Source organism: Anopheles moucheti, chromosome 2 (genome assembly GCF_943734755.1).
Source record: "Anopheles moucheti chromosome 2, idAnoMoucSN_F20_07, whole genome shotgun sequence".
NCBI classification, from domain to species: Eukaryota; Metazoa; Arthropoda; class Insecta; order Diptera; family Culicidae; genus Anopheles; species Anopheles moucheti.
The window spans coordinates 34,280,256-34,307,425 of NC_069140.1; the positions used below are offsets into that span (position 1 = coordinate 34,280,256).

General features: G+C 44.6%; 3 protein-coding genes across 5 annotated transcripts; all 3 read right to left on the reverse strand.

Annotated features, from left to right (window-relative positions):
* Nucleotides 1–1,351: 1,351 nt before the first annotated feature.
* Nucleotides 1,352–6,056, reverse strand: LOC128309701 (protein spartin). 3 transcript variants are annotated; one of them, XM_053046150.1, is made up of 2 exons: nt 5,529–6,056; nt 1,352–3,887 (listed from the first exon to the last, which is right to left on the reverse strand). In XM_053046150.1, exon 2 carries the CDS (start codon nt 3,862–3,864, stop codon nt 2,038–2,040), a length of 1,827 nt encoding a protein of 608 aa, XP_052902110.1. In that variant the 5' UTR covers nt 3,865–3,887; nt 5,529–6,056; the 3' UTR covers nt 1,352–2,037. The 3 variants fall into 3 exon arrangements, with proteins under 3 accessions (XP_052902110.1, XP_052902109.1, XP_052902111.1); XM_053046149.1 differs by lacking the exon at nt 5,529–6,056 and adding an exon at nt 5,032–5,059; XM_053046151.1 differs by lacking the exon at nt 5,529–6,056 and adding an exon at nt 3,963–4,037.
* Nucleotides 6,057–8,608: 2,552 nt separating this feature from the next.
* LOC128310883 (poly [ADP-ribose] polymerase tankyrase) lies at nt 8,609–23,504 on the reverse strand. The gene is made up of 12 exons (XM_053047625.1): nt 23,413–23,504; nt 21,131–21,616; nt 11,945–12,727; nt 11,020–11,879; nt 10,711–10,930; nt 10,410–10,642; nt 10,065–10,334; nt 9,710–10,001; nt 9,408–9,565; nt 9,038–9,330; nt 8,809–8,965; nt 8,609–8,746 (listed from the first exon to the last, which is right to left on the reverse strand). The coding sequence occupies exons 2-12, from the start codon at nt 21,324–21,326 to the stop codon at nt 8,669–8,671; spliced, it is 3,540 nt and encodes a 1,179-aa protein (XP_052903585.1). The 5' UTR covers nt 21,327–21,616; nt 23,413–23,504; the 3' UTR covers nt 8,609–8,668.
* Nucleotides 23,505–24,659: 1,155 nt separating this feature from the next.
* On the reverse strand, nt 24,660–26,830 carry LOC128310884 (protein disconnected). Its single transcript, XM_053047627.1, has 3 exons — nt 25,351–26,830; nt 25,095–25,273; nt 24,660–25,034 (listed from the first exon to the last, which is right to left on the reverse strand). The coding sequence occupies exons 1-3, from the start codon at nt 26,819–26,821 to the stop codon at nt 24,756–24,758; spliced, it is 1,929 nt and encodes a 642-aa protein (XP_052903587.1). The 5' UTR covers nt 26,822–26,830; the 3' UTR covers nt 24,660–24,755.
* Nucleotides 26,831–27,170: the final 340 nt, after the last annotated feature.

Here is a 27,170-nt window from a genome sequence, read left to right on the forward strand (position 1 = left end):
TGCCACAGATCATTAGCTCGCGCTCATCACTCGTGTTGCCACAATACGCGTGGTGGTGCGCAAGCTGACGTCAGTGAAGTGATGAAGTTCCGTTCCGATGAAGATACCGCGCGGATGCTGACGGTGGGCATGCTGATGGATGTGGAATTGGAGTTCACTAATTTGCACCATGGAGGGATGGAAGAGATAGTAGATATTAATTTCACACAAACGCACACACACACAGGAAGTGATGCGTGTGTTTCAAATTTTCACATGTACTCCGGTTCGCGTGGCATGTCCGGACAATGTAAATATCCAAACAGGCATAATCCTCCGAAACGAAACATCTCTAAACTCTGTACAATGAAACTCCCCATTGTTGATTGTTGTTAAACGGTTAGATTTGGCATCGAAGCAGTCTGTTACCTTTCCAAAGGGGCGAAGCGATAGCGGAAGTTTTTTTGTTTTTTTTTTTGCGGGATAGATTCTGCGTCCGGAATAGTATTTTTCACTTTAGATAAGAAGGTTTTTATATATATATATGAAGATAAATTTTATCTACCACTATAGTAATATTAACGTTAAACTAAGCTACTGACTCAAATGTTCAAATGTTGCAACACACGTGTAAGCATAACTGTGTGCACATTCTATTTTATCTGGAATGTAAAATATTACCGCATGCTGTGCAGTACCATTGCTGTCTCTCCGTTATATCAATGTAAACGATGTAAAACAAAACTTTGCTGTGTGTATCAAAACAAAATGTATTTTTAAATATGACGTTTAAATAAAAATTCACTCAATTTTGTATCCGGTCATTGATAACAAGCATTATGTGGTTTTCTTCAACTGGGAAATTAACGGTGTCCGAATATGGTATGAAGAAAATTATATTCAAGCGTTTATTTTGAAATTAATTTATTTAAATCTGCATTTTTTTTAACCCAAAACCATTTGGTCGAGCTCACCAAAGTTGCACTCGACAGAGTGTGAGGAGTAGAAAGCGATAGTTATTTTTTCACACTGCTTCATACCAATACACCTTTTTAACGTACGTTGTTTTACATTTATGATATTATCAGTAACAATCAGTGAACAATTTTTGAAGTTATTTCCAAACAAACGACTGAAATATTTCAATGGTTTTCAAACCATGCTTTTGAATTATTTCAATACAAGTGAAATATTTCATATTTTGAATATGCAGTTCAGTTCACCGGTAAATTTGTTCTGAATGATTTAGAATGAGTTCAATTTACGTCTTTCATTTAATTTCTCGCCATATCACACGATTTACCAATACGGCCAGGCCGTCGTAAATGAAATAAAACAATTACTTGCTTCAAATAAACTTTCAAACATCTAAACTGTGCCATTTCCCTTTAATGATAAGATAACATATGACTTTATTGTAGCATTCCGTAATTTTTTTTATCTTTTTCAGACTTATGCTTTCATTTTAAACTAAAACTGTTTTCAGCATTCACATTTTCGTCCTGCTGGCACGAACTATTGTTTCTTTTCGCTTGTGCTTGTTTGTGTCACTGTGGAATATTATTTGAAATCTGAGTGAATTGAGTTGAGATTCATTTAAAGTAAGATTCTTGATTTTCTAGATTTATGATAGGATATTCGTAGGAAGATGAAGCTATGGTCCCTGCACGGATGGTGATCGATCTGATCAACTTACACATACACAACATATTAAAGATATCCATTCGCTTTAAAACTCCCTATTGAATATAAGCGTGTACCAAATATAACATTCTATAACAACTGTTTCATCACCTCTGGTTTATGAGATTCTTAATGTAAATGCTTAACATTCTATCATACACTCATACACACACTCTCCTACTGTATCCCAATAACCGGGTTAGGTTCCCTTCATGTGGACATTTGGATAAAAGTTGAGGATTAAAATCTTTCCCACATACCTTAGCTATTCATTCTACTTCTATTCTTTTATCTTTTTTCATTCGCTTTTTTTTCCTTACTTCCTTGTCAGATTTAATGATGATGATGATGATGTCTCACCCCTTACGCATGTTTTTAAACAAATCCTTCTTTCTGCCGCACTTCCTTAGCCAATCCGTCTAAATCGGGATAAAGTACGGCCGCAGGAACGATACGTTGCTCGCGGGATGCTTCTAGAACTGTTGCCGTTGCACTGCCAGAGGTAGATGCGGTTCCAACGTCGACCTCTGGTACGGCCGGTCTATAGCCGGCTACGAGGGCTTTCCCAGCATTTTTTGCCGTCCGCTTAGCTAACCCCTTCGGTGTGATGTAGTTCATGTTGTGCGTCACGTTAATCACGTTCCCGACCGTGTCAAGCGAGCTACCGACGAACTGACTCGCTTCCGTACCGTACCGATGCTCCACTATCTGCACCGTGCTGGCGCTCAAACTTTGACCCAGTATCGATGCGGAACGTTCGAGACCTTCGTACACGGTACCGAACCCTTCGACGGCACCGGCACAGATCGTAAGCGCACCGTTCATACGCTGCGAGGCGTCCTGTTCGCTCATACCGGTGCCGTACGCCAGCAGGGCACTGCCGTGCCGTTGAATGTGCGGTGCCAGAAAGCGTCCCAGTGCCATCGTTGCCGAACCGACCTTCCCGGCAACGTAGCTGGTCACACCAGCTGCCGTACCGGTGACGTTTTTCGCTATCTCGATGCCAGTACGAACGTTTTTCGGTACCTGTACGGTAGCGGTCTCCGTTGAATCCTGCGCGGTGGAGTTTTGTTTCTGACCTAGTTTCGAAATGACGTAGGGTGTGCCGGTTGCGATCAGCTGACCGGTTCGTTCCGCACCACGCACCAATCCCTGGGAAAGGTAGAATGCACCCTTAATGATACCGGCCGAAACGGTGGTTGAGTCGGGCAGCAGGGAACGTTTGCTGACACGGGCGCCCGTCGGTGTCGGCTGAGGAACAATTCCATGCAGAAAGGCAACCAGTATCTCCAACACAACCTCATCCGCCTCGGCCGGTACTACGAGCCCAATCGCACGACCTTCTACACTAGCGGCAGCTAAATCGGGAAGTATAAACGCGCCATATTCCGTCCGATAGCAAGGTGACACACCCGGAATGAGTGGATAAATAAGAAATCCGGATTGCTCTGCATCGGGGTCCGGCTCCTGCTCTGCTGCGACTTCCATCGGCACTTTTTCCACAGGTGGGCGTGCTTCGGTTGCTTCTTCCACCACCTGTTCTAGCGGTTCTTCGGCATTTTCGATACGTATAGCGGATCGCGTTTCGATCACCTGTAGAAATACGGTTGTCTGCAGCTGTCTGTTTTCATCGCCCTCGATACGCACGATTCTCAATGTCGAGTCGGCCATTGTCCTGCTGACGACACCATCCGGTTCGATGTAGTACACATGGACACCGTCACACGAGAACAGCAGCTCTAGTTGACTCACTTTCGTTTCATCCGTACTTTCTTCGGACATATCTTTCAGTGCCATCGCTAGCTCCGTGTACGTCCATGGTCGCTGTCCAGTGCTGTTTTCTTGAGAACCACTGTCACCACCTTCCGTCCCATTTCCACCGAGCTGTCCGATACGTTGCAACACCTCCCCTCTGGTGCGCTTTAGCTTGTGTATCATGGCGATCGCCTGTTGCCAACTTTCGTCCGCTTGTGGACCCTGTACCTGTAGGTCGGGCACTTCGACGGGCAGGGCTAGTGTTTCATCAATGCGCCTTATGCCGTCCTTATACATCTGCAGTGCCAGATCGGGCCGTTCGTGTTCTTCCAGCTTGATCGCACGTTCAACCGTTGCGTACGACTCATCGTGACCAGCTTTAATCGCTTCGAACGTTCGCTGCCATTCACGATTTGACGTCGCGGAGGATGACTCAGGGAAGAACATGTTCCAAATACCTCCAGTTGTCTCTGTAAAGGGGAGGATATAATCTAGTTATTCACTTTGTGCTGAATGGAGAATAAAAAGCTTGAAAGAAAAATTACCATTACAGTCTAAAATAATGCATCTATTTGGTGTGTTAACTTTTACAAGCCTTCAGGTATGAGTGCAAGCGGGTCATCAGGTAAATACTTTATATCAATTATACTACTACGAGCAATAAATGTAATACCATTTTACGCATGAGAAACTGCAATTTCAATTAGCAGCCGAGTGAAAACAAACCCTTACACGTCCTAGCCTGCGATTAAGATTTACGACAACAGGTGTGCTCAATGGTAGTAACGTTGAAATGAATTATATTTCTTACTTTTAGGGCATAATAATCAGAGGCCCTAATTTAACTTATGCTACTAATAATAGCAACAAAATGAAAGATTTTGACTTCGCATTACACCTATCCTCGTTAGTAAAAAATTATGAGTCGCATTACTCCGTTAACTACGCGGTTTAGTCAAATCTGGACTTGATTCGGTGACTTGGACAAGATAGCACAAATTTCAAAACCAAACCATATTAGTAGAGCTCAACAAACGACAGAATTAGTAAAGATTAACAAAGGAAGTAAAGATTATCTAGAGAAGTAAAAAATAGTTTATTTAAATTCAAGAAGTAACAGTTCAACTTATGCTATGCTACTTGCTTGGTGCGATTAACAAGGGGTTATATACTATGCGCTGCTTCAAACCTATAAAATCATCATAGCAGGTTGCGTCAGGTTTCGTCGTAATAGTTAATTTCATGTGCTGGTAATTATCTCCTCTTGGTGCAAAATGTGGCCATATAAACTTGTTGTTTTTCCACAATTCTTGTCTTATCAGTACTACATAGGAAAATATGTAAAGGAACACAGTTTCGGCTAGAAAATTATTGTTCTAATATATACATCCAATTTCAGCTGTGGCACTAATTAAAGAAAAAAAACGGTGATAAACACCATCTATCTTTCGCATGCTTATCGCGAACCTCGAGCAACTCTACACAACAGTCTACTAGATGCTACAAAAAGTGTGCTTTGCAATACTTTTCATTACCAACTATGGTGGTGCTGCAGTGCAATGGAGTACATGGACAGAAAGGATAGCTGTTGGTCATGGTTCTTCCTGGACTAACCTGCCAGCGATTCCCAAAGTATGTTCATTCTAAAAGGCACTTACACCGTAGGGAGCTTACGATAAGAAGCTACACCAAACGGAAACGCCGATAGCTGGTAAATCAGGCTATTCTCGAATCAGCAACAGGAAGGGAATAATGTTCAACAGGTGGATTGAAATGATAACCTTTTGGATTTGTTGTTTTTCCGCCAGCTGAAGGTAAGTGATGCGCATGCGATTAGAATTGTTAATACAAACAACGAATGGTGTTGGTTTGACTGTCTGGAAGGATGGTTTTTTTCTTCCTTCCTTCATCATGGTCCGCTAGTAATTTGTCGTGCTGCGACACTTTTCCATTCCGTAGGTATGCGTTGCGAAGCGAACGACACGAAGCCTTTCAAGTGCAACATAAAACTGAAGGTGAATGTACGCTTTTTACACGAGTAATTTATTGCAAACACCTGCAAAACAATCTGAAAAAAGCACTATGAAAAACATTATTATTCTAACCAATACCTTTCACACGATGAAACGATCTTCCTGCTGGACCTGCGGGTCGCTTGCTTTGCTTGCTTATCAGTTATGCAGACAACACCAAATGGACACTGTGGCGAATGGGAAGGAACACGCAAAATTACTCGCCAGTCACACGGGTTGCTTTCCCTGCTCTGTTCTAGCGTGACGAATGATTGCTGTTTCAAAGGAATGAACTGCTGATGTTGCGTCAGCCGACACGACCTTTCTTCATGGCCCTTGAAGGTGTCGCAAAAAAAGGAACCGAATAAATCACCCGACACTACACGTTTTAGGCCTCCCGGAATAAAAACTTTAGTGGACGCTCCCCCATCAGATTGTTGGGATGACTCGCACCCAATTATAGCACACCTTATGCGAGCGCGGACGACACTTTTAATTGAATGAGAACCTGGCGAAAAAATAACACTATGACTAAACTGAGTGAGATTCGGACACTGAAAGTTCGAGATTCTAGCACCGTCGTCGTGGTAACGATGTGCGGATGGAATTAGAAGCAGTGCGTTTATGTTCCTGTTTCCCCACCGAATGCTTTAGTTTGTTTTGGTTCAGACGTTCAGGCTGGACCATCTTATTCCGATCTGACATGGGTAGAAAAGTCTTTACTCTGGCACATAGATGGCGCCACTACAACTAAATCCACGAACGTTAACACTTGAAATCATTATTTTAGTAAACTATATTAGTGCATCGAGCTGTCATTTCCAGCGAGGATGAGTAGTGTTTTGAGTGAAGCAATTTTTGTTATTGTAAAAGCGGATATTAGAGATATATTTCATGTATTTATTCATTAATTCTTTTGGGTGGGATTGAATACTGTGCAAACCGAAATTATAAATTAGATTGACGACACCGGAACTTTGCGCAAAATATTGGCTTCAACGTATACTCTAGATCTCAACAAAAAGCTCGCTGTACAGAAAATGAGCTAACATCGTTTTGAATATTAGCAAAGAAAATCGTTTTACCTAGGGCAAAGAAATCTACCCGAATGTTACATCAATGTTTCAAGCTAAACACTGAAGTAAGTTGAACCCTTAACTATTTCAATTCCTTTGTTGATCTTCCGTCAGCTTACGCGTAAATTCTTTCGCGTTTTACAAACTATATCAGTTCATTCCCAGATCGTTTAGATATTTCTGCATGGTTTTATTTATTACAGTAAAAAAGTAGGTTGTATAATGTGTCTGTTTCTGCACATCTCTCATTCCTCAGCACGTTTCAATCGATCTCAGAATTACACACTCACACACGTTAATCACGCTTAAATTCGAAAAATTAACCATACATGGTTCGTTTAATTTAACTTCGTAGTAATCCGTTTCCCGGTTGCCCAAACTCGTTTTGTGTTCGTTAACCTTATCTTACCAAAACAATACAAATACTCGTGTCGTTAGTTGTAGCGGTTTACGTTTACGCATGTTAAACAAATTATAGAGGGGGAGTACATGCTGGAACAGGTGGCGAACGAACTATACTGCTAAGTAGCATTATGGTTACTCGTACGATATGGCGTTCTGACATACGTCTACCTTTTGGTCTTTGTGTTATCGCCTTAAGTAACTCTTTCGTCTTTTACCGCTAAGCTTGCCTTGCAACAATAAGAAACGGTGGCGATGTTTAACGTTGAGTAACGATGAATCCAACGAATGGGTAAAAATATACGAATTAATGATTTTAAAAAAGCTTGCTCATAGTTGATGAGTGATAGGCAGAGACATACACATCGATGCAGCGATCGTTAATATTGGCAGGATCATAAAACTGGTGATTAATAGTTTCCTTTATAATGCGAAGACACGATGCATAATTATGGGGTACGGTATGCTCTCTTCCTGTGCTTTGGCAGTAATGTCCAGGAGAGTACAATAAGCAATTGATAATATGTTGGATACTACATTAGCACAATACTCGTAAATCCATCGCAAAACCACACGATCGATCGCTTCCTTCACAAACCAACCTGCTGGTCACAATTTGTACATAATATTGCACCGTTCGTTCACCCGTCCCCCGAACGCCGATGTTTCGATCGTTGGTGAAGAATCTCCCGAGGAGGTCGTAGCGACCACGAGTGAAGTCGTACCTGCTGATGTACCGCCTGCTGATGAGTTTGTAAGGATGTTACCGTTATTGTTTAGCGCGCTGTTGTTATTGATATGATCGTGATCGGCCAGTGTAACTGCTTCTCCAACCACCGACAGCGCGGACGAGTCGGATGATATTGAGGCGGAACGACTACCTCCTGTCGGTGGAAGTGTTACCGAAACTGTTCCACCATTCGAACGACGTTCGCGCTGCGGATGGTGGTAGCTCTTGATAGTGTACTCGTACACGTGGTTGTTGCTGAAACGAGATGCAGCCTGGCGGCGCACAGTCCTATCCTCACCCCATGCTCCTTCCGAAGTCGTATAGCGGACAGCAGTGCCTGCGAGCGGTTGCCTTGACGATGGACCCTGTTGTGCATGACGGCTTCCCGTAGTTGCTGCGGCCGCCCGGAAACATTTAACTGCCGAACAAATTAAACCACACCATCGCCAAGTTCCTTGTTGCGATGAAGAACTACCACCATCGCGACGATCTCTACTACCACCAAGCAGTGGTGGCAGTTGCTGTGTTGTGCCATTATTATTTCTACGATCACCCGGTCCTGCATGTCTACGACGCTGTCTGCGCTGTTCATCCTCATCGAGCAAATCATCCGATAGGCTACCTTCGCTGCTACCGCCACAACCGCTATCGAGCGAGGACGAATTGAACGGTCCATGGTAGTCATCGTGCTCGTTGCTATCGATTGCAACCGCCGGTGTGATGATAAGCAACTGGCTAAACTTTTTCCCTGTGGAAACACGTACCGCCGTCGCCTTGGCCATCGTAGAGCGCGTTGTCGAACGGATGCGAGTAAAGTTAGATCCTACCATACTACCGCTACCATCATTCGTGCTACCACCATTGCTGCCACTACCACCATTTCCATTGCCACCAGTAAGTAATCCTCCCAATGTACCATTGCTGATCGTTCCAGTAGTGGTGCTGGTGCCACCAGAACCATTGCCAGCGCTGACGACTGAAACGAGAATGTTGTTGTTTTGGCTAATGTTACTAGCGGCAGAAATCGTCCATCATCTTGCCGGCTCTTCGCCGTTAGTGCCGTCGTCGGGTTTTGCAATCTGGTACGTGATTAAATACTCCGGATATGCCTAGAAGAATGGAGACGAATTAATTCCTAGCATACATAAGTAAACCCTAGCTACAACGGTACCTGCTCGCCTCGGTAGACGACATATTCAGGAAAATGCAGCCCACCAGCCGAAGGTCGTCCAATTACGGAATGATGGCCGGGTGGTGCGTGAGCCATCTTCATAGCGCTAAACTGTAGGAAGGACTTTCCGAGCGCTACCCGACACAGCAACAATTGTCTGCAAAGCATGAATCGTGGACACATCAGTATCAATTAACGTCGCAATTTGATCGGAAACATCGAAACTTACCGATGGCACTGGTAGCAGGATTTATCTTTGTGCGTGGGACATCCAATGCCACCGCCAATACCGTACACGTATTGGTTCGATTTGGAGCTGTGCTCCGCAAAGTAAATACCGGCACCAAACATTCCCCCAATGTACGCGTGCCGCTCGTCGAAACCCTTCTGCACGATGGCATTGATGAATGGGGAACCGTGGAACAGCATCCGCTCACTTGCCTGGTGTCCGTTCTCTTCCGATATTTCCTGCCGCCGATGAACGTACCGTTCCCACAGCTTACGGTTTTGCACTTTTTGTATCTGTGAGTGGATGGAAGATCGTTAGATTTGCATGTCAAGAGAGCAATTATGATCGACACGCAAATACAATAGCCTACCCGAACAATGTTGTAACGATTGAAATAGCCACCTGAATGGCCGTTGTCACGATGCTCCCGTATGGTGGCCTGCATTTCCTCTTCGACCGCAAGGAACTCCTTGTCGTCGGGAAGAAGATCCACCAGCAGTGTGCCTGGGTTTGGTGTAAGTCCAAGCCCTGGAAATGTTTGATTGAACATTAAATTTTTGATTTTTCTATTCCTGATTTATATCAAGAATTGTATTAATATTCAAAGTGTCGAGGTATAGATGAACAGGCCAGAACAATAGAAAAAAATAACTAAAAAAACGTCCGTTTTACCTGTCGTGGCACGAAGCGTTGCTATGCCCTTGAGTATTTTGTGCCGAAATCCGTACGCCGAAACACCGACCTGCTTCAGATCTTCGTGACCCATCTCGGCCAGAATGTCCATGGTAATCTGTTCACGCTCGAACAAATCTATCAAATGTTCCAGTTGTAAGCTAGTGAGGAACACCGAAACAGAAGACTCAATCGACGGTACGGACGGCATCTTGTCATCGTGGTCTACCACAATACCATCTACGTTTGCTTCGGCACCCTGGGCCGGACTCAGGCAGCTACGTATCGGAAGCTGTAGAAGAGTATTAGACGTTGTTATACATTTAGTACTTTATGCTGTATGCTCGTTTCCTACCTGTGGTACAGGAACGGATAGTGTCATGGAGGCACCCGTCGGCAGTGTTACAGTTTCGGTTGTCGGTGAGCAGCTAGTAGTTAGCAGTGTACCATTACCGTTCAAGATGCCTCCCTGTGATGTGCCAGCAGAATTACTACCGGACGCACCGGTAGCTTGCGAGGCGACCATCGCATCCTGTAGCAAACATTTCACATCCTCGGCTGTTGCGAGATCAAGACTGGTTTGTCCTTCCTGATTCTTCATGAACGGATCAGCACCATGGGCGAGCTGGAGATGGAGAAAATGTTTTAGAGAGAAAAGGTTTTCTGATTTGATAGCCATCAAGGCGCTACAACAACGTACGAGAAGTGAACACAGCTGGGTGCGGCCTTTTTGGGCAGCTTCGTGAAGTGGCGTATAACCCCATTTGTCGGTAGCATTTACCACCGTATTATGTTTAATAAGCAGCGCGGCAATATCAAGATGCCCGTACGAAGATGCATTGTGCAGTGGAATCAATCCACCCTTATCTTGCGCATTCACGTCGGCACCGTGCTCCAGAAGGTATTCCGCAACCTCAAGATTGTTGTATCCCGCTGTATAAAAAGAGGAAAGATTGTAAAAACGCCCCGGAAACTGTTTCTTCCAATCATCCAAAACTTACCAGCCAGATGGAGCGGCGTTGAGTTGCGTCCCTGCGCATCCCGACAGTTGATATTGTCAGGCGAAACGAGTCGTTGAACGCGTGCCAAGTTCCCCTTTTTGGCCGCATCGAGTAGAGCCGCATTGCCACGCAACAAATCAGCCACATCCTGATCACCTTCGCGGACGAGATCGAGCGGTGTTGCTCCGTCACGGTTCTTCTTTGTCACATCAGCTCCGTGCTGCAAATGACCAATAAAAATATTAGTAGTTCGTTTAACGGCAAGGGAACTTTCTCGCTAGACTAAACAAAACACACGCCACAACGTACCTTGATCAGTAACTTGACAATTTCGTACTTTCCCTTGGCAGCCGCTTCATGGAGCGGTGTGAATTTCCACAGATCGGCCACGTTGACGTTGGCGCCGTGCTTTACCAGCAGCTCCGTTACCTCGTAATGGCCATACGAGCACGCGTTATGCAACGGCACCAAACCACCCTTGTCCGACGCATGTACCTCTGCACCGTGCTCGAGTAGGAATTCAACCACCGGCACCCGGTTAAACCCAGCGGCAAAGTGTAACGGTGTCGAGTGGCGCCCATCCAAATCACGGCAGTTCACCGTCATCGGCGAGGATAGTACGATGCGTCGGACCGTATCGAGATCGCCCGCCTTAGCCGCTTCCAGCAGCTGACACTCGAGATCCACCGTATCCGAGGGAGGATCTTGCAGGATCTTCAGCACGTTCTCCGTAGCCAGCTGGGCAGCCGTATAGCCCTGCAGCGATACAATGCCGGTATCGATGCCATAAGACAGCATTAACCGACAGGCCTGGATGTTGTCCTCGCGAGCGCACCGATGCAGCGCGGTCTGGCCAAGCCCGTCCAATGCATCAACCTTGGCACCGTGTCGTAGCAACACATCCATCAGCTCGAAATGCGAATTATCCGCCGCAATATGCAGCGGCGTAAGGAAGTCTTTGTTCTTCTCGTTCAGCAGGGCGCCCTTGCGAATCAACACTTCCAGCACCTGCTTGCGCTTCGGGTATACCGACTGGGCAACGGCGTGCACGGGCGTATCGCCTGAATAAGGATGCACAAAGTTAACCGTTTCCGTAGTCAGATTCTTCTTCAGCCGTTGAATATCTGCCTGTCGGCATGCCTCGAGCACGCAGTGTCCCTTGTATTCATCTAAAAAGAAATGGTATGAAGAATTAGTTGCTTAAAGCAGAGGAAAGTTACAACGGCCAACTTACAGGCAATCTTCTCCTGCAGCTCACGCGTCGGTGCCGAATCGATCGCCGACTTGTTATGGCAGTTTAGCAGCGTAGGGACGGCACCCTCGCTCAACAGCAGGCTGCACACCTCGACCCGGCTCTTCGACGCGGCCTCGTGGAGCGGTGTGAACGCCCACAGATCGCTTGCATTCACGTTACCACCGTGCTTGATCAGCAGTTCGGTCACCTCGAAATGACCATAGGAACAGGCATTATGTAGCGGCACCAAGCCACCCTTATCCTTCGCATGCACGTCCGCACCATGCTGGAGCAATATTTGCACCACCCGGATCCGGTTGTAGCCAGCGGCTAAATGCAGTGGCGTCGATTTCCGGCCATCACTCGCGTGGCAGTTAACGTTCAGCGGTGTGAGCAGCTCCAGCAAACGTTCCTCCGAGCCGGAACGGGCCGCTTCAAGCAGTTCGTCTTTGCGGTACTCGCCGGTCAAGACGGGACGCGTACAGGTATCGGCCAGATCGAGCGGAATCTTGTTTTCCGAGTTGCGAATGCTTGGATCGGCACCGTGCTGCAGTAGCGCGATACAAACGTCAATTTTGCCCTTGCTGGCAGCCTCGTGCAGTGGCGTATAGTTCCAGTTGTCACGCGTGTTCGGATTGGCGCCCGCTTCCAACAGCAGGCGAACTACGTCCGCATGGCCAAACGAACAGGCGTTGTGAAGAGGATGCAGACCACCATCATCTCGCGCTTGTATGGAGGCGCCATTGGCAAGCAAAAACTCAAACACATCTCGTCGTCCGTAACCTGCAATGATGGAAGAGCAAAAGGAAGAGTTTCAGCAAACGAATAAACGATGTGAATGGACGGATCTTTAGTCGTTTGGCCCAATTAGCAGGCCCAACAGCCAAATGAGAAACCAAACGGAGCGTTTTGAAATCAAATGATCGTAACATTATCCAATCTAATCTCTAGGTCAGACAATCGAGGGACGTGACCGTATAAAACTAACAAAAGAGCAACTTTTTCATTTATATTCCTACTTTTTTACAATTTTCTTCTTCGCTTTAAAACAATTCAACAGCTGGGAATTGACCTATTCGCATTAAAATTTGCACTCTCAACTGTAGAAGGTCTAGAATTTAAGACCTAAGTGATAGTGCCAGTCCGAGCAGAGCATTATAATAAGCTATAAATACTTCGCACCCGTACGCCCAACCATAGCTGCAACGTCCCATTTCTTGACCCAATTTTCAAATAATTTTTGTACGTTCAAACAAAAGCCTAACCATTCGGCGATGGTTTTGCGACGAAACCGGAAGCCGACGACTTGCCATTATGCGGCACACGACGGTTTGGGGCAGGTTCGATTTCACGGTCCGGTTAGTTCACGTTCATCACGCGCTTTAAACCCCGACTGCTGTTGCTGCTGCAGCACTGCCTGCAGTCGATGATTTATTACGGTCAATTTCACCTGCTGACGCTACTGCCTTAGTAGGGGCCTCTCTCGAGCAGTTACACAGAATTATTACACAGAATGAAACATATAATATCGCACACCAACCCCCGGGTGTGCGCGAACTGCTATACATGCCCCACCGGTGTGCCGATGCACAAGACAAAAGTGAACAAAACCACACACTGCGGATTGCAAAAGCCAAAACGGCCCCCCCCCCCCCCCCCCCCTGGGGAGGAGGTATAAAAAGGTGGCAATCATTACACGCGGCTACATTTTGACGTAGCGGCCACAAGAGCAAAAGCTTTCGTAAGGCACCCCGAGCAGCACCCCTCACAAAGCAGCGTCTGTTCCGAGGCGTGTGGCGAGGCGAGGAGCGCTTTGATGGAGGATCTTTTTTTTCTTCTGTGCAATAAAAAAACTGACACTTTTCATAGCATTTTATAACGTCTGAAGGCTTTGCGCGCGCTGTTCATAATGGATTTCGGTTCGGTGAGCGAAATTTGTAATGCTGCTCAGGTTATCGCAGCATAAGGCCCATTTTCCTTCCACTTCGCGTGTCTTCGGCATGGTGGACGAGTCGCGGTCATATTTAAACCAACCAACCATCCCGCAAATGAATGTAATCTTCATCGCACAAAAAGCTACATTCCATTGTGGTTGGTAATACGCTGTTAAATTATGTGTTATCTAAACGTTTCATGCGTTTTCCATACCTTTGAATACGGTGGTCGAGAAACAGGGTGCATTATAACTACTACAGAAATAACCACAAAACCCGAAAGCTCTATGGCATAAACATGACTTCCTCCCCAGAGAGACTCACATAATTCGGAGGCCTATAAATAGCAAACGCTTTCTTCTACCAACGTATTCTGCCAACCAAGCGAAATATCACCATGAAGGTCACACACGCCTAAAGAAGTGTGCACAACCCGTATCCATGGCTTGCAACACTTTTCCAGCATCATAACGAATGTAGTCGACGATGGAGTCGGTGGAAGGCAGAATGTCCGATGGCTGCCTGCATTGCAAGGTCACGCAAGGCTAAGGCTCATTTGGCAAAGGTCCAATGAAATGAGGAAATGAAGGTATGATGGTGTGTGCATTTATCCGTGTGCACATATGATTACATAGCAATAATAAAAGTCCTGCCAGCAAAACCACATAAAGAACGGTGAAACATCCTGGTTGAGGTATAAGATGCTCAGTAAACATTGCTTAGTGTAAAACTGACAACAGGAGTCCCCATAGCAACGGGATCCTTTTGTACCTAAATGTCATCCACTGCGACCGAAAAGGTGAATACGAGGATCTCTCAACAAAATGTCCATGGATCTGTGCGGATAGATGTCTCTTCAGCATTGAAGGATAATAAGGATGGACTCTTGCATAAAGCTTATAAGTTGTCATTTTATAATTAGTTTTCAAAACGTAAGAACATCCAAAGAGTGCAAACCTAATAGCAAACATAGCCCGCATCTCCTCCAGTGCATTAGAGGTGATTCATGCCACTAACCGCCACCACAACCACCTACAACTACATCGACAGTTCGTTGCGGTTGATACAGTTGCATGTAATTGTAACGGCGTGTGGAGATAGAGAGAGAGGTAGGAAAAACTCCTCAACCCCCCATCGACGGTTGCAAATCTGGTTGAATGTTTCTTCTTCGTCATCGTCCGCACGCTGTTAACACAAAACCACGGTCTCGCACGTTCGCGCCGGTGCCTACCGTACGAGAAACCAGGTCACGGCACACCATGGCCGAAGTTGTTTGACGTCTTTTGCGTAAAAAAAACAGCACACCTAAGCAGGCTGGCTGGTTGGGTTTCGCCTGTTGTAACAATTAGTTTTGGGAGGGTGATTTTGTAAAAAGGCTTTGTCCGGGCGGCTCTTCTCTCCGTGTGGATATAGTCGTCTGCACAGCAGTGGCAGTTACCTTCGTTACCAACGCAACGTCCACTATGGGTAGACGCGACTCTCAACTCCATCATCCATCCTGGCGCATGATTTCCTATTCGGTGGACTGCTGCATCCATTAACTTTACTTTGTTGCTTTTCATTTGTTTTTACACCAGTTAATATATAAACTAGTGTTTTTATTTAATACGCCGTATTGAGACGAATAGAAAGAAATGCCTTGTAAAATTGTACATAACTCAACACAACGGTGTTGATAATACGGCAAAAGCCACGATATTGGAAATATCCAGTATGTTATACGGATCTACGGAAATAATAATACAATTTCCAAAGATTATTGTTCGAATATGAAAAAACCCATTTACATGATCGATAATACAATTGTCAATAGTACACAGGAGCGACAGTTCAATATCCCGATGCTCAAATAGCCGAGTCGAGTAGAGCACGACTCAACAACACGTCCGACCTGAGTTCATATCTCGAACATTTGTGTATCCAGATGAACTTTGCTTCAGAGGACTTGCTTTTTTGAATGATTCTTGTCACTTGAGAGCCAACTATTCGGCAAGATCTCATCCAATTCTGAAGACTCTTGTACCTGTTCCACCAAAATGAAAAGGAAAACAATCCTTTTGATGAAAAAGAACTAAATAAAGGATGAGTCTCTATTATCCATTCAGACAGTTACATCTTATCATGAATATTCGCCCTTGTCAGACTTTCAGAGCACAAACGGTTGTAATCCGTGTTTTCAAATTTGTAGAGAGACAATAGAATTTGTAGAATAGAGACAAATGCAATCAACATTTACATCGCACATTTTGTTGCATATCAAAATTAACACTGTCTCGTTCCTACGATTTCCTACGATTTTTCTTCACGGAGGTGTGATTTGATAGTGAAAGGCGTTCGGGAAAAATAAACACGATGCAGACAGTGAAAACACAAACAGCCTGGTATCCATGGTAATAGCACCGTTACCACCCACCAGTCCGACCAGCCTCCAGTCACTACCAGGCTAGAGCATCTCATTACTCGCAATGGAGAATAGTGGTTAGTTTTTATTGATATGTTTTTTTTGTTTGTTCTCTCATCTTCCGCACGTAGCTTTGTACAACATTGTGGCGGAAGCTTGAGAAACAGGCAGGAAAAGCGCACATACACAGGGAGCAAAGATTAACAGACACATGGAAAACGCTTGAAGTAACCATCCCCAGCACCATCCCCTTTCGAAAATGTATATGTACATCAACAACAGCTGTTTGCAAGCGTTCCCTTTCCATGCACATTCACCACTTCTTTCTTGCCCTAATAACAAGCGCAATACGGTGCTTGATTCCCCATGGGGGCCTTGGGAAAATTGATTAACCTCACTGACCCCTTCACGCACACCTGGACCTTTGTAAAAGGAAGCTCTTAGCGCACCAGTATAATGGAAGACACGAAAGAAACATCGCTTCGATTACAAAGCTTTCGAATGGGCGGAAAATGATCCCTGAAACTATCCCCTCCCGAACGGTCCATCTTTTTTTTTTGTTTTCCTAAATCAGGGCCGGAGAAGATTGTTGTGGGGAAAATACAGCAAATCTCCACCATCCATCCCTGGCCCACAAAAGCACGATTGCAAGCAAATGTTCTTCCCGTGCCGTATACACTTTCACATGTTTGAAGTTCAATCAACGAATGAAAAAATAAGGGAAGATGATCTTTGGAGTTATTTTCCCTCCTTTTCTTTTTTTTCATGCTTTTGGACAATGTATTCCTCTATTGCGATGCGGTGCTGAAATAACATCGGATTAGCCGTTCAAACAGTTGCTTAGCGGAAAAGGTTTAGGAAAGAGCAGTTAGTTTGCCTCTGTTTGGACCATATGCTGTAGCCCAAAACAGCACAAAAAACACACACTAAAAAATACAGTTCCACCAGATGGCATTGGAATTGCAGGAAAAGTAAATTGGGGCAAATCATGGACAGGGAAATAAACTTTTCTACATCTTGCATCTTTTCGTTTCGATCCGAAAAAAAATACGGAGGACATTTTCTCTCTCCATTCGCAACAGAAACCGATCAATCGCGTCGTCATCCTCTGCTGGGCTTTAATTAGATTTTGCAACAAAAAAAGTACCACAAAACCAGCAAATCGAAACTTCGGTCTGGGACGGAAATGTGTACAAGCTGAAGGAAAAACTGCTCCAAACAAAGACAATAATACACCAACATTAACCAGTGGGTGTTAATTGCTAATTCACAGCGAAAACGAGCAGGAAAGTGTGTTTCGCTCGAATGGGACTAAAAGCTCCCCACTGAACGCACTCTGGTTGCTTTCATTCGCAACTCACTTTCGAGTGAAATTTGACAACCCAAAAGGGTGTTTTGTCCCAGACAGAAAACAAACAATCCCCGCAGTCCCTCGTGACATTGAGATGCTGAACTGTCATCACACATAAAGGAATGATCGAGAAGAAATTTAGGGCACCATGTACAGCTATCGTCTCGATCGGATTTGTCGGCAGCGGTGTGTGCGTTCTTATCGGTATCATATATTTTGCTACCAGCAACTAAACGCGAAGATCGCACGATTGCTTATCGCATAATGGGACTGGTAACAATTGATTACCACAGTACGAGCTGGTGTGATAAATCGTAGGTGCGGAAAAACAATTTACATTCGAACAGTCTCAACATTTGGTCGTAATTCTAATACTAAAAATATAACCCAATGAAAGCGACCTCTTTGAGTCATGATCTCTACATAAAAACACGTCAAATCCTCGTCACGGCACCAAAATGGAGACAGATCGTTTCATTGGTTTTGTTTTCGAATGCATATTCCATCAATGTATCAAATGTATCAATTTCCCCGGAAAGATTTCCATCGAAACGCGTTGTCCAACGAATCTGTAACGAAAAGACAAACAACAACAGCAACTAGCAGGAACCGATAAGCAATAGGCAATTAACAAATTAGACCTAACAAACCATCGATAAAGATGATACGGAATACGCAGATGATGATGTTGACTATGCCGAAGCATGTGTAAACTCTTCATTAAACATTGTCGGATGTTTGGAATGGCCCGAAAGCCTGCTGGGCGGCTGCGTGACGTGCTTTATGCTGTAGTCGGTTGCGTGCGCACGTAGCCGTTGTGCGCTGATCACGTGTACCCCGCATCCAGCGTCGTGGTTTCAACACAATCATCGCGTCGGTGGATGATTCATGAAGTCATCAGTAACGCACAACCTGTGTTGCGTACCCCCGTGTATATGTATGTGTGTGTGCGCAATTGGGCTCACTGTGCGAAAGCAATGAAGACAAAATTCCTGCCGAACAAAAATTACCAATGCAAAGATGGTTTCACCAAAGCAATTGGCTTGCGGAGACGTGATTCACCCAAACCGTTTGGCAGGTTTTATATCCAGATAAATTAACAGATTCTTCATAATTTTATTTTTGTACAAATTTATCAATAAACCTTTCAATTTGAAAAAGTTTACAAAGGTTTCAGTAGGGAGCGATTGTATTTCACATAAAATTCAACATCATGAGGTACCTCCAACAGCTCTCCAACGATGGTGTTACACTGTTTGAACTGAAGGTTATTAATAGCATTAGGAAAATTAACTTCAATGGAAAATGATCGCCTCCAATGAAAATTTCGCCTAACCTACGCACTCATTTCCTTGGAAAGTGGTTACGAGTGGGAACAATCACGACAGCGATGGAGAAGGACGTGGCTATAAAGCACGTTGCACAAAAAGTGATCGTGTTGGTGTTGGATGTCGATTCTGATTCGTTCTTCATGTTTAATTGAACGGGTTTTGTCTGGGTCTGGGTGTATATGGCTAGAGAAGCCGTATCTTTTGCCGAACCTGTTACAGATGATAGAGTAGAGCTAAAACCATGCATGTCTCAGTTTGATTCAGGAGGAAGACAGTTCTGAAACTACCATTCCTATGAAGACACTTATATTTGACTTTGTGTTTCTTTTATGCTAATCATGCTTCACTGTGGACATCTCCACGCAGATCATCAATCTAGCCGACCAGGCACCCCAGGTAACCTCAGTTTCATTGCAATGCTACACAAACGAAACACAATAACCTTACCACCGTGCAACTTTCTCCGATAGTTCTTTGCCATTGCCATCACGTACCGTCATTTGCAGCACTGAACCAACCACACAAATACACACACACAAAAATAAAACAACATTTCAACCCCTAAAAGAGTGCCTTTGAAGCTTTATCGGGCATGATGATAGCGCGCGGGGGGGAAGACTTTCTAGACGACAGGCAAAAAATTATTAAAAAAGGTTAGCGATGTCACGTGCGGTGTTGACGATAGCCCTCAAGCAAACGTATTGTTTCATGTAATAGCATGCACGGTCGTTTGTTTCTTGTGACATTTTATTGTGGATAGAATTTATACCCCAACAGGTTCAAACAACATAAACTTATAAAACCAAAAGATTAGACCGTGAGGTATAACGTTTATTCTAAAGGCTTTACTTTTAAAACTAGTTTTTTTAAAATTATACACTAGAAACCCAACCTTTTCCTCATATCTTGGCTAAATTATGACTCAAAGACCAAATCTAAATCTCGTCTTTTGTGTTCAGGAATAAATTAAGCCTATTGATGTTTCGCTAGAATAATCAGAAGCATACTCGAGTTCCGGTGTTGTAGACGTTAGTCCTATATTCTAGTCGCTTTCCCTTTAATGCTTGCCTCGAACAAATCAACTGTGCTCGTAGTATATGACATTCTAGGTTTGGAACTTGTATACGTTTATCCATAATTCTGGCATATAAATGGCTTCAAAATAAGATTTTGTCGCGCAAATAAATGAGACACTATAACCTGGATAAAAGTGTTTTGCTACGACCAGGGGATCCGATAAGCGATTTACAATATATCAATTGTGTATCAAAAAGATCGTAGATCAACGCAACGTTTTTACTTTTGACTGCAGAAGTTTCCAAATCGGTTGTTCGTGATCCTAAATCAACCAAGATCTCCGAGTTCTCAACCTTTAGTTCTTTCCCAATCCAACTCGCTTCGTCTAATCTCACACCAATTATGCATTTTTTCATCATCATCGGATGAGATTGTTCATAATCCTGTATAAAGCACGTTTTATGCACGTTAGCATAGATTTACTCCCTCACGATGACCTTGTACCATTAATCTTTTGGAAAAGAAAGTTAATATGGCCGATTACAAACATGACTTATAAAAGACACACTGCATTGCAGCCCTGTCCTACCTAATTTACCGTGGTGTTTAAAAAAGGCCTGTTTGTGCCTCTCATGACAGTCAGCTCTACTGTCTGCATTCACATGTGTCGCATCCGTTATCAGCGTTATGAAGGACATCAATAATGATGCCCTTGCATCTGCTGCTTTCATCAACCCCGTAGAGAAAATCTCTGACGATAGTAACCACAACGGTTTTGTGCAATCCCGGATGGGACAGAAGTAAAAAGCGCAGTGACGCAAGATTTCACCTCTTGCTTCATCGTAATCTAACCAGGAAGATGTTTTGTATGATGACATCCCGTTCTACTTCGCAGGAGGATGCAACAAACAAAAACGAACATTCGTGCAATATAGTGGTTGGATGAAGTGGTCCAATTTGTGACTCAGTGCACTTCCATCTTCATCGCTTCTTTGCAATAGCCCAGCCAAGCCTCCAACAGCATTGCAATAATATAGCAAAGCAACCTTAGCAAAGTGGTGCTGGGATACGGTTGCCATACGGTGCTTTTCTTTTCTGCTTCTCTATTGCGCTTTACCCATAGCTTCTCCCTTACGAGCTACCACTACTTACCGGCAGCAAAGTGCAACGGGGTTGACTTCCTTCCGGCCGTATCGCGTGCATTTACTGTCTGCGGCGTGATCAGCTTCTTTACCTTCGCCAGATCGCCGGTCTTGCACGCCTCGAACAGCTCCCGCAGCGGATCGTTGGCCATGGCGGCCGCCTCGAGGTTAACCGATAGCATCGAGCGGCTACGGTTGGCCGACATTTCCCTCAGCCCAATCTCGGACGCATCCAGCTTCGGTTGGCGTTTCCGGTGTCGGTTTTTTTTTCACGTACGACAACTACCACCACTACTTCTCCCTTGCCTGTATCACCTTCTCCTTACAGGGGTACTCGGTGTTGTTGATTTTGCGTACGCCTACGTTGATTGTGACTAGAGGCGCGGTATCGGCCTGTTTATCTCGACCCTTTAAAGTACACCAGTATTCATGCACACACACACAAACACACTAAACTATTCTAATTCGTAAGATACACACTTTGTGTGTTTTTAATCTATGATTAAATCAGATAATAAAAATCGAATTAAATATCACATCAATATCAACTTCATTTGTTCGATAAAAATATTATATTAGTTCAATGAAACTGATGTTTTGTTCAACAGCACAATTACTAAACTAATTTATTAATAAATTTACTTTTTCATATCATAAATTATGGTAACAAAACATGCGCTGCGTGAAAATGAGTAAAACGGCAACTGCAACTTATGTCGATGGTTTGGCTTTCCTAACTAACCCTACGATGTGTGAGTGCACTGTGCTGCAGACGTACCACACAATGCAAATGCATAACTAAATGATTACTAGTGGGCGAATGACGAGCATAGCGTTCTGCTTCAGTCAGTGCTATCCCAGTTGGTGTTTTCCGCTGCTCTTTCGCTACTTTTACGACTTTTATCTTCGCGGATGAAGGATTGTTTATAAATAACAGCTATGATTTGTAGTGAAGTTGCAGAAACTAGAAGGCGTATTCTTACAAAGGTGTATCTACAGTCTTGACTGTAAAATATTTTTTTTGTCAGAAACAAGTTTCATCACCTTTGGTCTGTAAAGAAAACAACCATCCAACGCCCCAACAACTATTCCACATCCGTGCTGAACACTGTGCTGTGAAAACAAAAAGGGCAGCAACACCCAACATCTGTTGGTTTCTGCGTTGTTGCTGTGGGTTGTTTTTCGCGGCTGCTTTTGGATGTGGTAGTAGGCCATAGCCGAGTCGAGTCGAGAGCGACACTGCAAATGACAGCTTCTTTCTCCCTTCTCCCTGTTGGAAAAGTTCCCTTTTTTCTAGTGCGGCCTACTTTGCTGCCCACTACCAACGCAGAGGAGCATAGCAACATGCTATGATTCTGGATGCATCGCACTGCATCAACATTACCACCGGAAGCAAGGAAAGTAGGTATTCTGCAAGGAAACGGTGATTCTGGAAATCTAAAAGTGTTCGCTAGTTGCAGTCGATTTTCTAGAGAGTGTCAGCGTTAGAGCGTGAGAGAAATGGAAGGAATGGCAGCGCAAAAATAGCAAAACTGGCCAAAATGATGGGGACCAATTTGGTCGGCCGCAATAAAAACAATAAAATTGCTCACGTTCCGATAAACCGTAACGTCGTCGCAGCATAAGATAACTCAAGTGCAAAGGGGCCGCATTCATTCCTGAAGGGCAGCTATTTGGGGGAAATCATTAGAGAAGGGATGTTTTCCCATACACACACAAACAGTACATACAGTCCCCACACGCACGATATGAGCAGTAAAAACCACGCAGCGGTCATATCACAAATACACGATGTAAGCCTACTACGATCGAAGGACAAATATGAATACGGTGGAGCATTCGAAGGGCCCCATGAGAACTTTCCCTTCGTCGTTTCAAGAACATTCACTTGGTTTTAGCGAAAGGCACAACACAGACACCATTGACCACACACAACACAAAATATGCAATTTTCATCCATCCACCATTAGCAAACTAAAGACTGCATTATTCTTCACTTAACCCACAATATGCTCACACAACAACCACGTCTGGAAGAAATAACTGTTTGCTAAAAACAATCATGCCGACATTGGGAAAATCTAATGTTTTTTCACTAGTCCAATTTTTGGCAAAGGGTGGAGATGACTTTTTTTGTTCCTCTTTTGTGCTCAAAGCCAGCACCATACACTATTCTTCATCGCACGATTTTGGAGCTAGGAAGTTTGGGGCTAACCGGGTTGGAAACTTTTCCCTACGGCAAGGGTTCCTGTTTGCACACAACCGTTCTCATTTTTCTTCACTTATCGTTACCATTAGTTTTTCCGTCTCGCGAGGTGAATCGACCAACGCCACGAAATTCTTTGCAGTGCGGAGCGAAAACAAACACGTCCGACGTTTTTCTTTTCTTTTTCATTTAGGCTACTTGACAGCTGACAGCTGGGTGACGTTTGGGACGATGGCGCTTTGGCGGACGCTAGCTGAAGCATAACCCACTGGCAATTCTCGAGACGAAAGCACCCAAAAAACAAATAATAACACACTGCACTGAATTAAAAATTAAATAACCCTGATAGCAAAAAACCAAAACTTTTCCTACTCCAGTAAAGCTAGAAGTTGAATAAAATATTTTTCATGTGCTTTGCTTTAGGTGTGATGAAGATGTTTAGCTAAAATGCTGTCAGTTAATCACTGAGCTTGAATAGACAGCATTAGTTGTTGACCAAATCAAGAATAGAGAGAACTACAGTAGTCCCTCGCTTTATTGCGACAGGAGCTAGATTATCGCAAACAAAATCAAGAGACATGTTTGAAAATTAGTTGGAAATACATCTAGCCTGACTCATACAAGATGGCCAAACCCAAACCAGAAGCGTAAATGTAAAGAATGATGATGATACTAGATGAAACTCTGCACACACCACGAGCTGCGAGATGCGAAGGAGAAAGTAAAAATGATGGAATCAGGGCCAAATGTCAATTTTTTGTTGTTGAAGTTTTTAAGCTTTCTTGGCTTATTCTCGAATATTCAGATTACTTCTGGCTAATCTTCAGACTCTTCATATTGTCTGGATCTGAATTCGAGCCTCCAGATCTCCAGACGTTTGCACTTTTACGCGTATATTTTTATGATCGCTTTGGTTAAATATGCCAGGTTAGTTGTTCCGGGTATAACCAGTTTACAAATAATAGGAAATGCTAACAAATTGCGGAAACCGAAAATAATCGATTGTTATATTACTTTCACTTACTTAAATTCATTTCAGTATAGTTTATTTAAACTCTCAGTATCACCGCCACTTCCGTGCAATGTACTCTGCAAAAAATCTTTTCCAAAAAAATCTACTGTCATAATATTGCATCGATTTCAGTCACTAATCAAGGGTATTTATTGGTACGTAAACTATTTACATACAATTTACAACAATGGTACGTACTTTGCCCACTCAACCCGACCGTATTCGTATGGGTGATATTTACACGGGTTCTACACTTTTACTTAACCGCTACAAAGCTCGCCCTATAATCTTAGGAACTACCAAGAAGTTGCGTACAGTTAACGTGCATTTTAACTATCTCTCCCTGTATGATGTGTTGCAGCCCGCAGTACACAACAGCATGTAGGTGACGCGTTGGACTGTTGTCGTTGTTGCCGTTTAATCGTCTCCATCGCTGATACTGCGCGCTTCCATTGAATCGGTACATATCGTTAGCTCGGGAGATTCGATCGTATTCAGTATGCGACCACCACTCATTCCACTTTGCTGCAGCATTTGCTGCTGCGGTTGTTGTGCGTGATGGGGCTGTCCATCGCCCGCAGGAATAGGAACTCCACTAGCTATCTGCCGCTGTCGTATCAACGCTAACCGCTGCTGCGTTATTTCCAGATGATGTTTGCGCCATTTGATTCGCCGGTTCTGGAACCATACCTTAACCTGTGGAGATGGAAACACGATTATTGCTCTGTCGTTCTTTGCACTCCTGAGGTATGCAACCTGTGCCTCCGTTAGCTGAAGCGTGTGAGCTAAGTACAGACGTTCCGGTCCCACCATGTACTGTTGCCGTTCGAACTCAGCCTCAAGACGTTCCAGCTGCTCGGGCGTAAATATCGTACGCACTCGTTTACTTTTAAGTGATGCCGCCGATGAGGATAATGCTGTTTTCTTACCTAATTCTATACGCAAAACCAAATAAGAAGTAACCTTTTAACATCGATCGAGAGGACACCCATTGACTGCACCTTTCACATACCTTTAAACTTTTCCCTATTATGATTCTGTCCATGGTGCGCATGTGGCCCAAGCGCCATATGGTGTCCAGCGGCAATCTGTTGTTGATGTGCTGCTGCGTGTTGCTGAAGGTGCTGTTGCGACGGCTGCTGTTGATGTTGGCCTACCTGCTGTTGCTGACTCTGGTGATGATGGAAGTGATGATGAGCAGCAAAGTGCGGACTGACCTGATGATGCAGAGGATGATGTTGGTGGTGATGATGATGTGGATGCGGATGATGAGCTTGTAGATGTGGTTGTTGGTGTACTGCTGGGTGTCCACTTCCGGCACCTCCACCGGATGGATGAAAACCGGCAAAGCTACCACCAACAGAACCATGCAATGCGGGTAATTGATGAAGGTTTTGCAGTGCGGTTAACGGACCGTTCCCTGCAACGTTGACCGGTGGTTGCTGGGCACCGTAACCGAGAGGTCCGCCACATGTATCCACGCTGTCCACACTATCGGCACGGTCGCGTTTCTCCATGCCGGCAGCTGCCGCCGCCATTACGAGCGGCAAACGTCCCATTGCAGCCGCAGCTACGGCTGCTGCAGCAACGCGCTGCTGTTGTTGAAATCCAGCACCGGTGGAAAGGTTCATTACACCGTCATTGTACTCACTGGCAACTGCGGCTGCAGCTGCCGCTGCCTCATCCTGTTTCTTCCGCAACCCTAAAATGGCCGCGATCGTAAACGATTTCCCCACGAAACTCTCCGTATCGAGCACGGCCGTGGTGGATTCGTTGCAAGGGCTAGCACATGCCCTACGATCCGTTGGATCCACTTCCTGAAGTTCTTTGCGTGTACTCTTGACATCGATAACGATTTCTTCGTCTTCGTTATCTTCCTGCTCGCTAGCAGATGGCCTCCTCTTTAGCGTATCCGATTCCTTCATGCTCTCCGTCGCATCTCGTTCGTTTCTAAGACATTGAGACGTGTGGCCCTCAGTGGCACGCGGATCAGGATCATCAACATCGATGTCGATATTGTTCTCCGACTCACTGCCACCTTCCGCTTGACACATTTCCGCCGTTGAATCGAACGTCTCGTTCTTAAGCTCATGTGCTCCTAATTCTCCAAGAAAGCTTTTATCATTGCTACTTTCGTCCTGTTCCTCCTCGTCGTCCGTTCGGGAACTTTGAGAAGACCTGGCACGATGTCCCGCTCTGCTGAGACTATTTCGAGATCCCTCTGTATGTCGCGGTTGATGATGACTACTCTGAAACGGTTGGTGAGATGCCGGAGGATTTACTACCGACTGCAAATGTTGCTGAGGGCCGGCCAGACCCGGTCCTGCTTGCTGATGAACATGATGACCATGCCCATGCCCTAAGCTATCGGTAGCAAGTGCCAGAGCTGCTGCTGCGGCCGCTGTCGCTTGTGATGTGTGAAGATTCAGGAAGTGTGTTAGTGGGTTTGCATGATGATACTTCGTCGGCTGATGATGTATCATTTTGAATACCTGTGAACGAAAAGTTGCAGAGTTTGAAGTTAAAATGCGTGACAAACTGTGGGATTGGATACTTATAGAAAGGATCATCGAAAGTTATGTACTACCTTCACACCAAATCCCCACAGCAGATTGATCCTAACCATCTGGTAACCTCTTTTGCAGAGACGGTATTAAAAGCTTAATTAACAAACTTGTTCTCAAACCATGAAGCTCCCATCAGGGTGAAAACCACACACTCAGGTATGTCAACCACTAACTGGTTTTTGTCCCGAAAAAAAATTGCAGCATAAAAGTTTCTCCCATGAACATCCCGTAGAAGATCTAAGTGAACAATAGAAGTACAACTTTC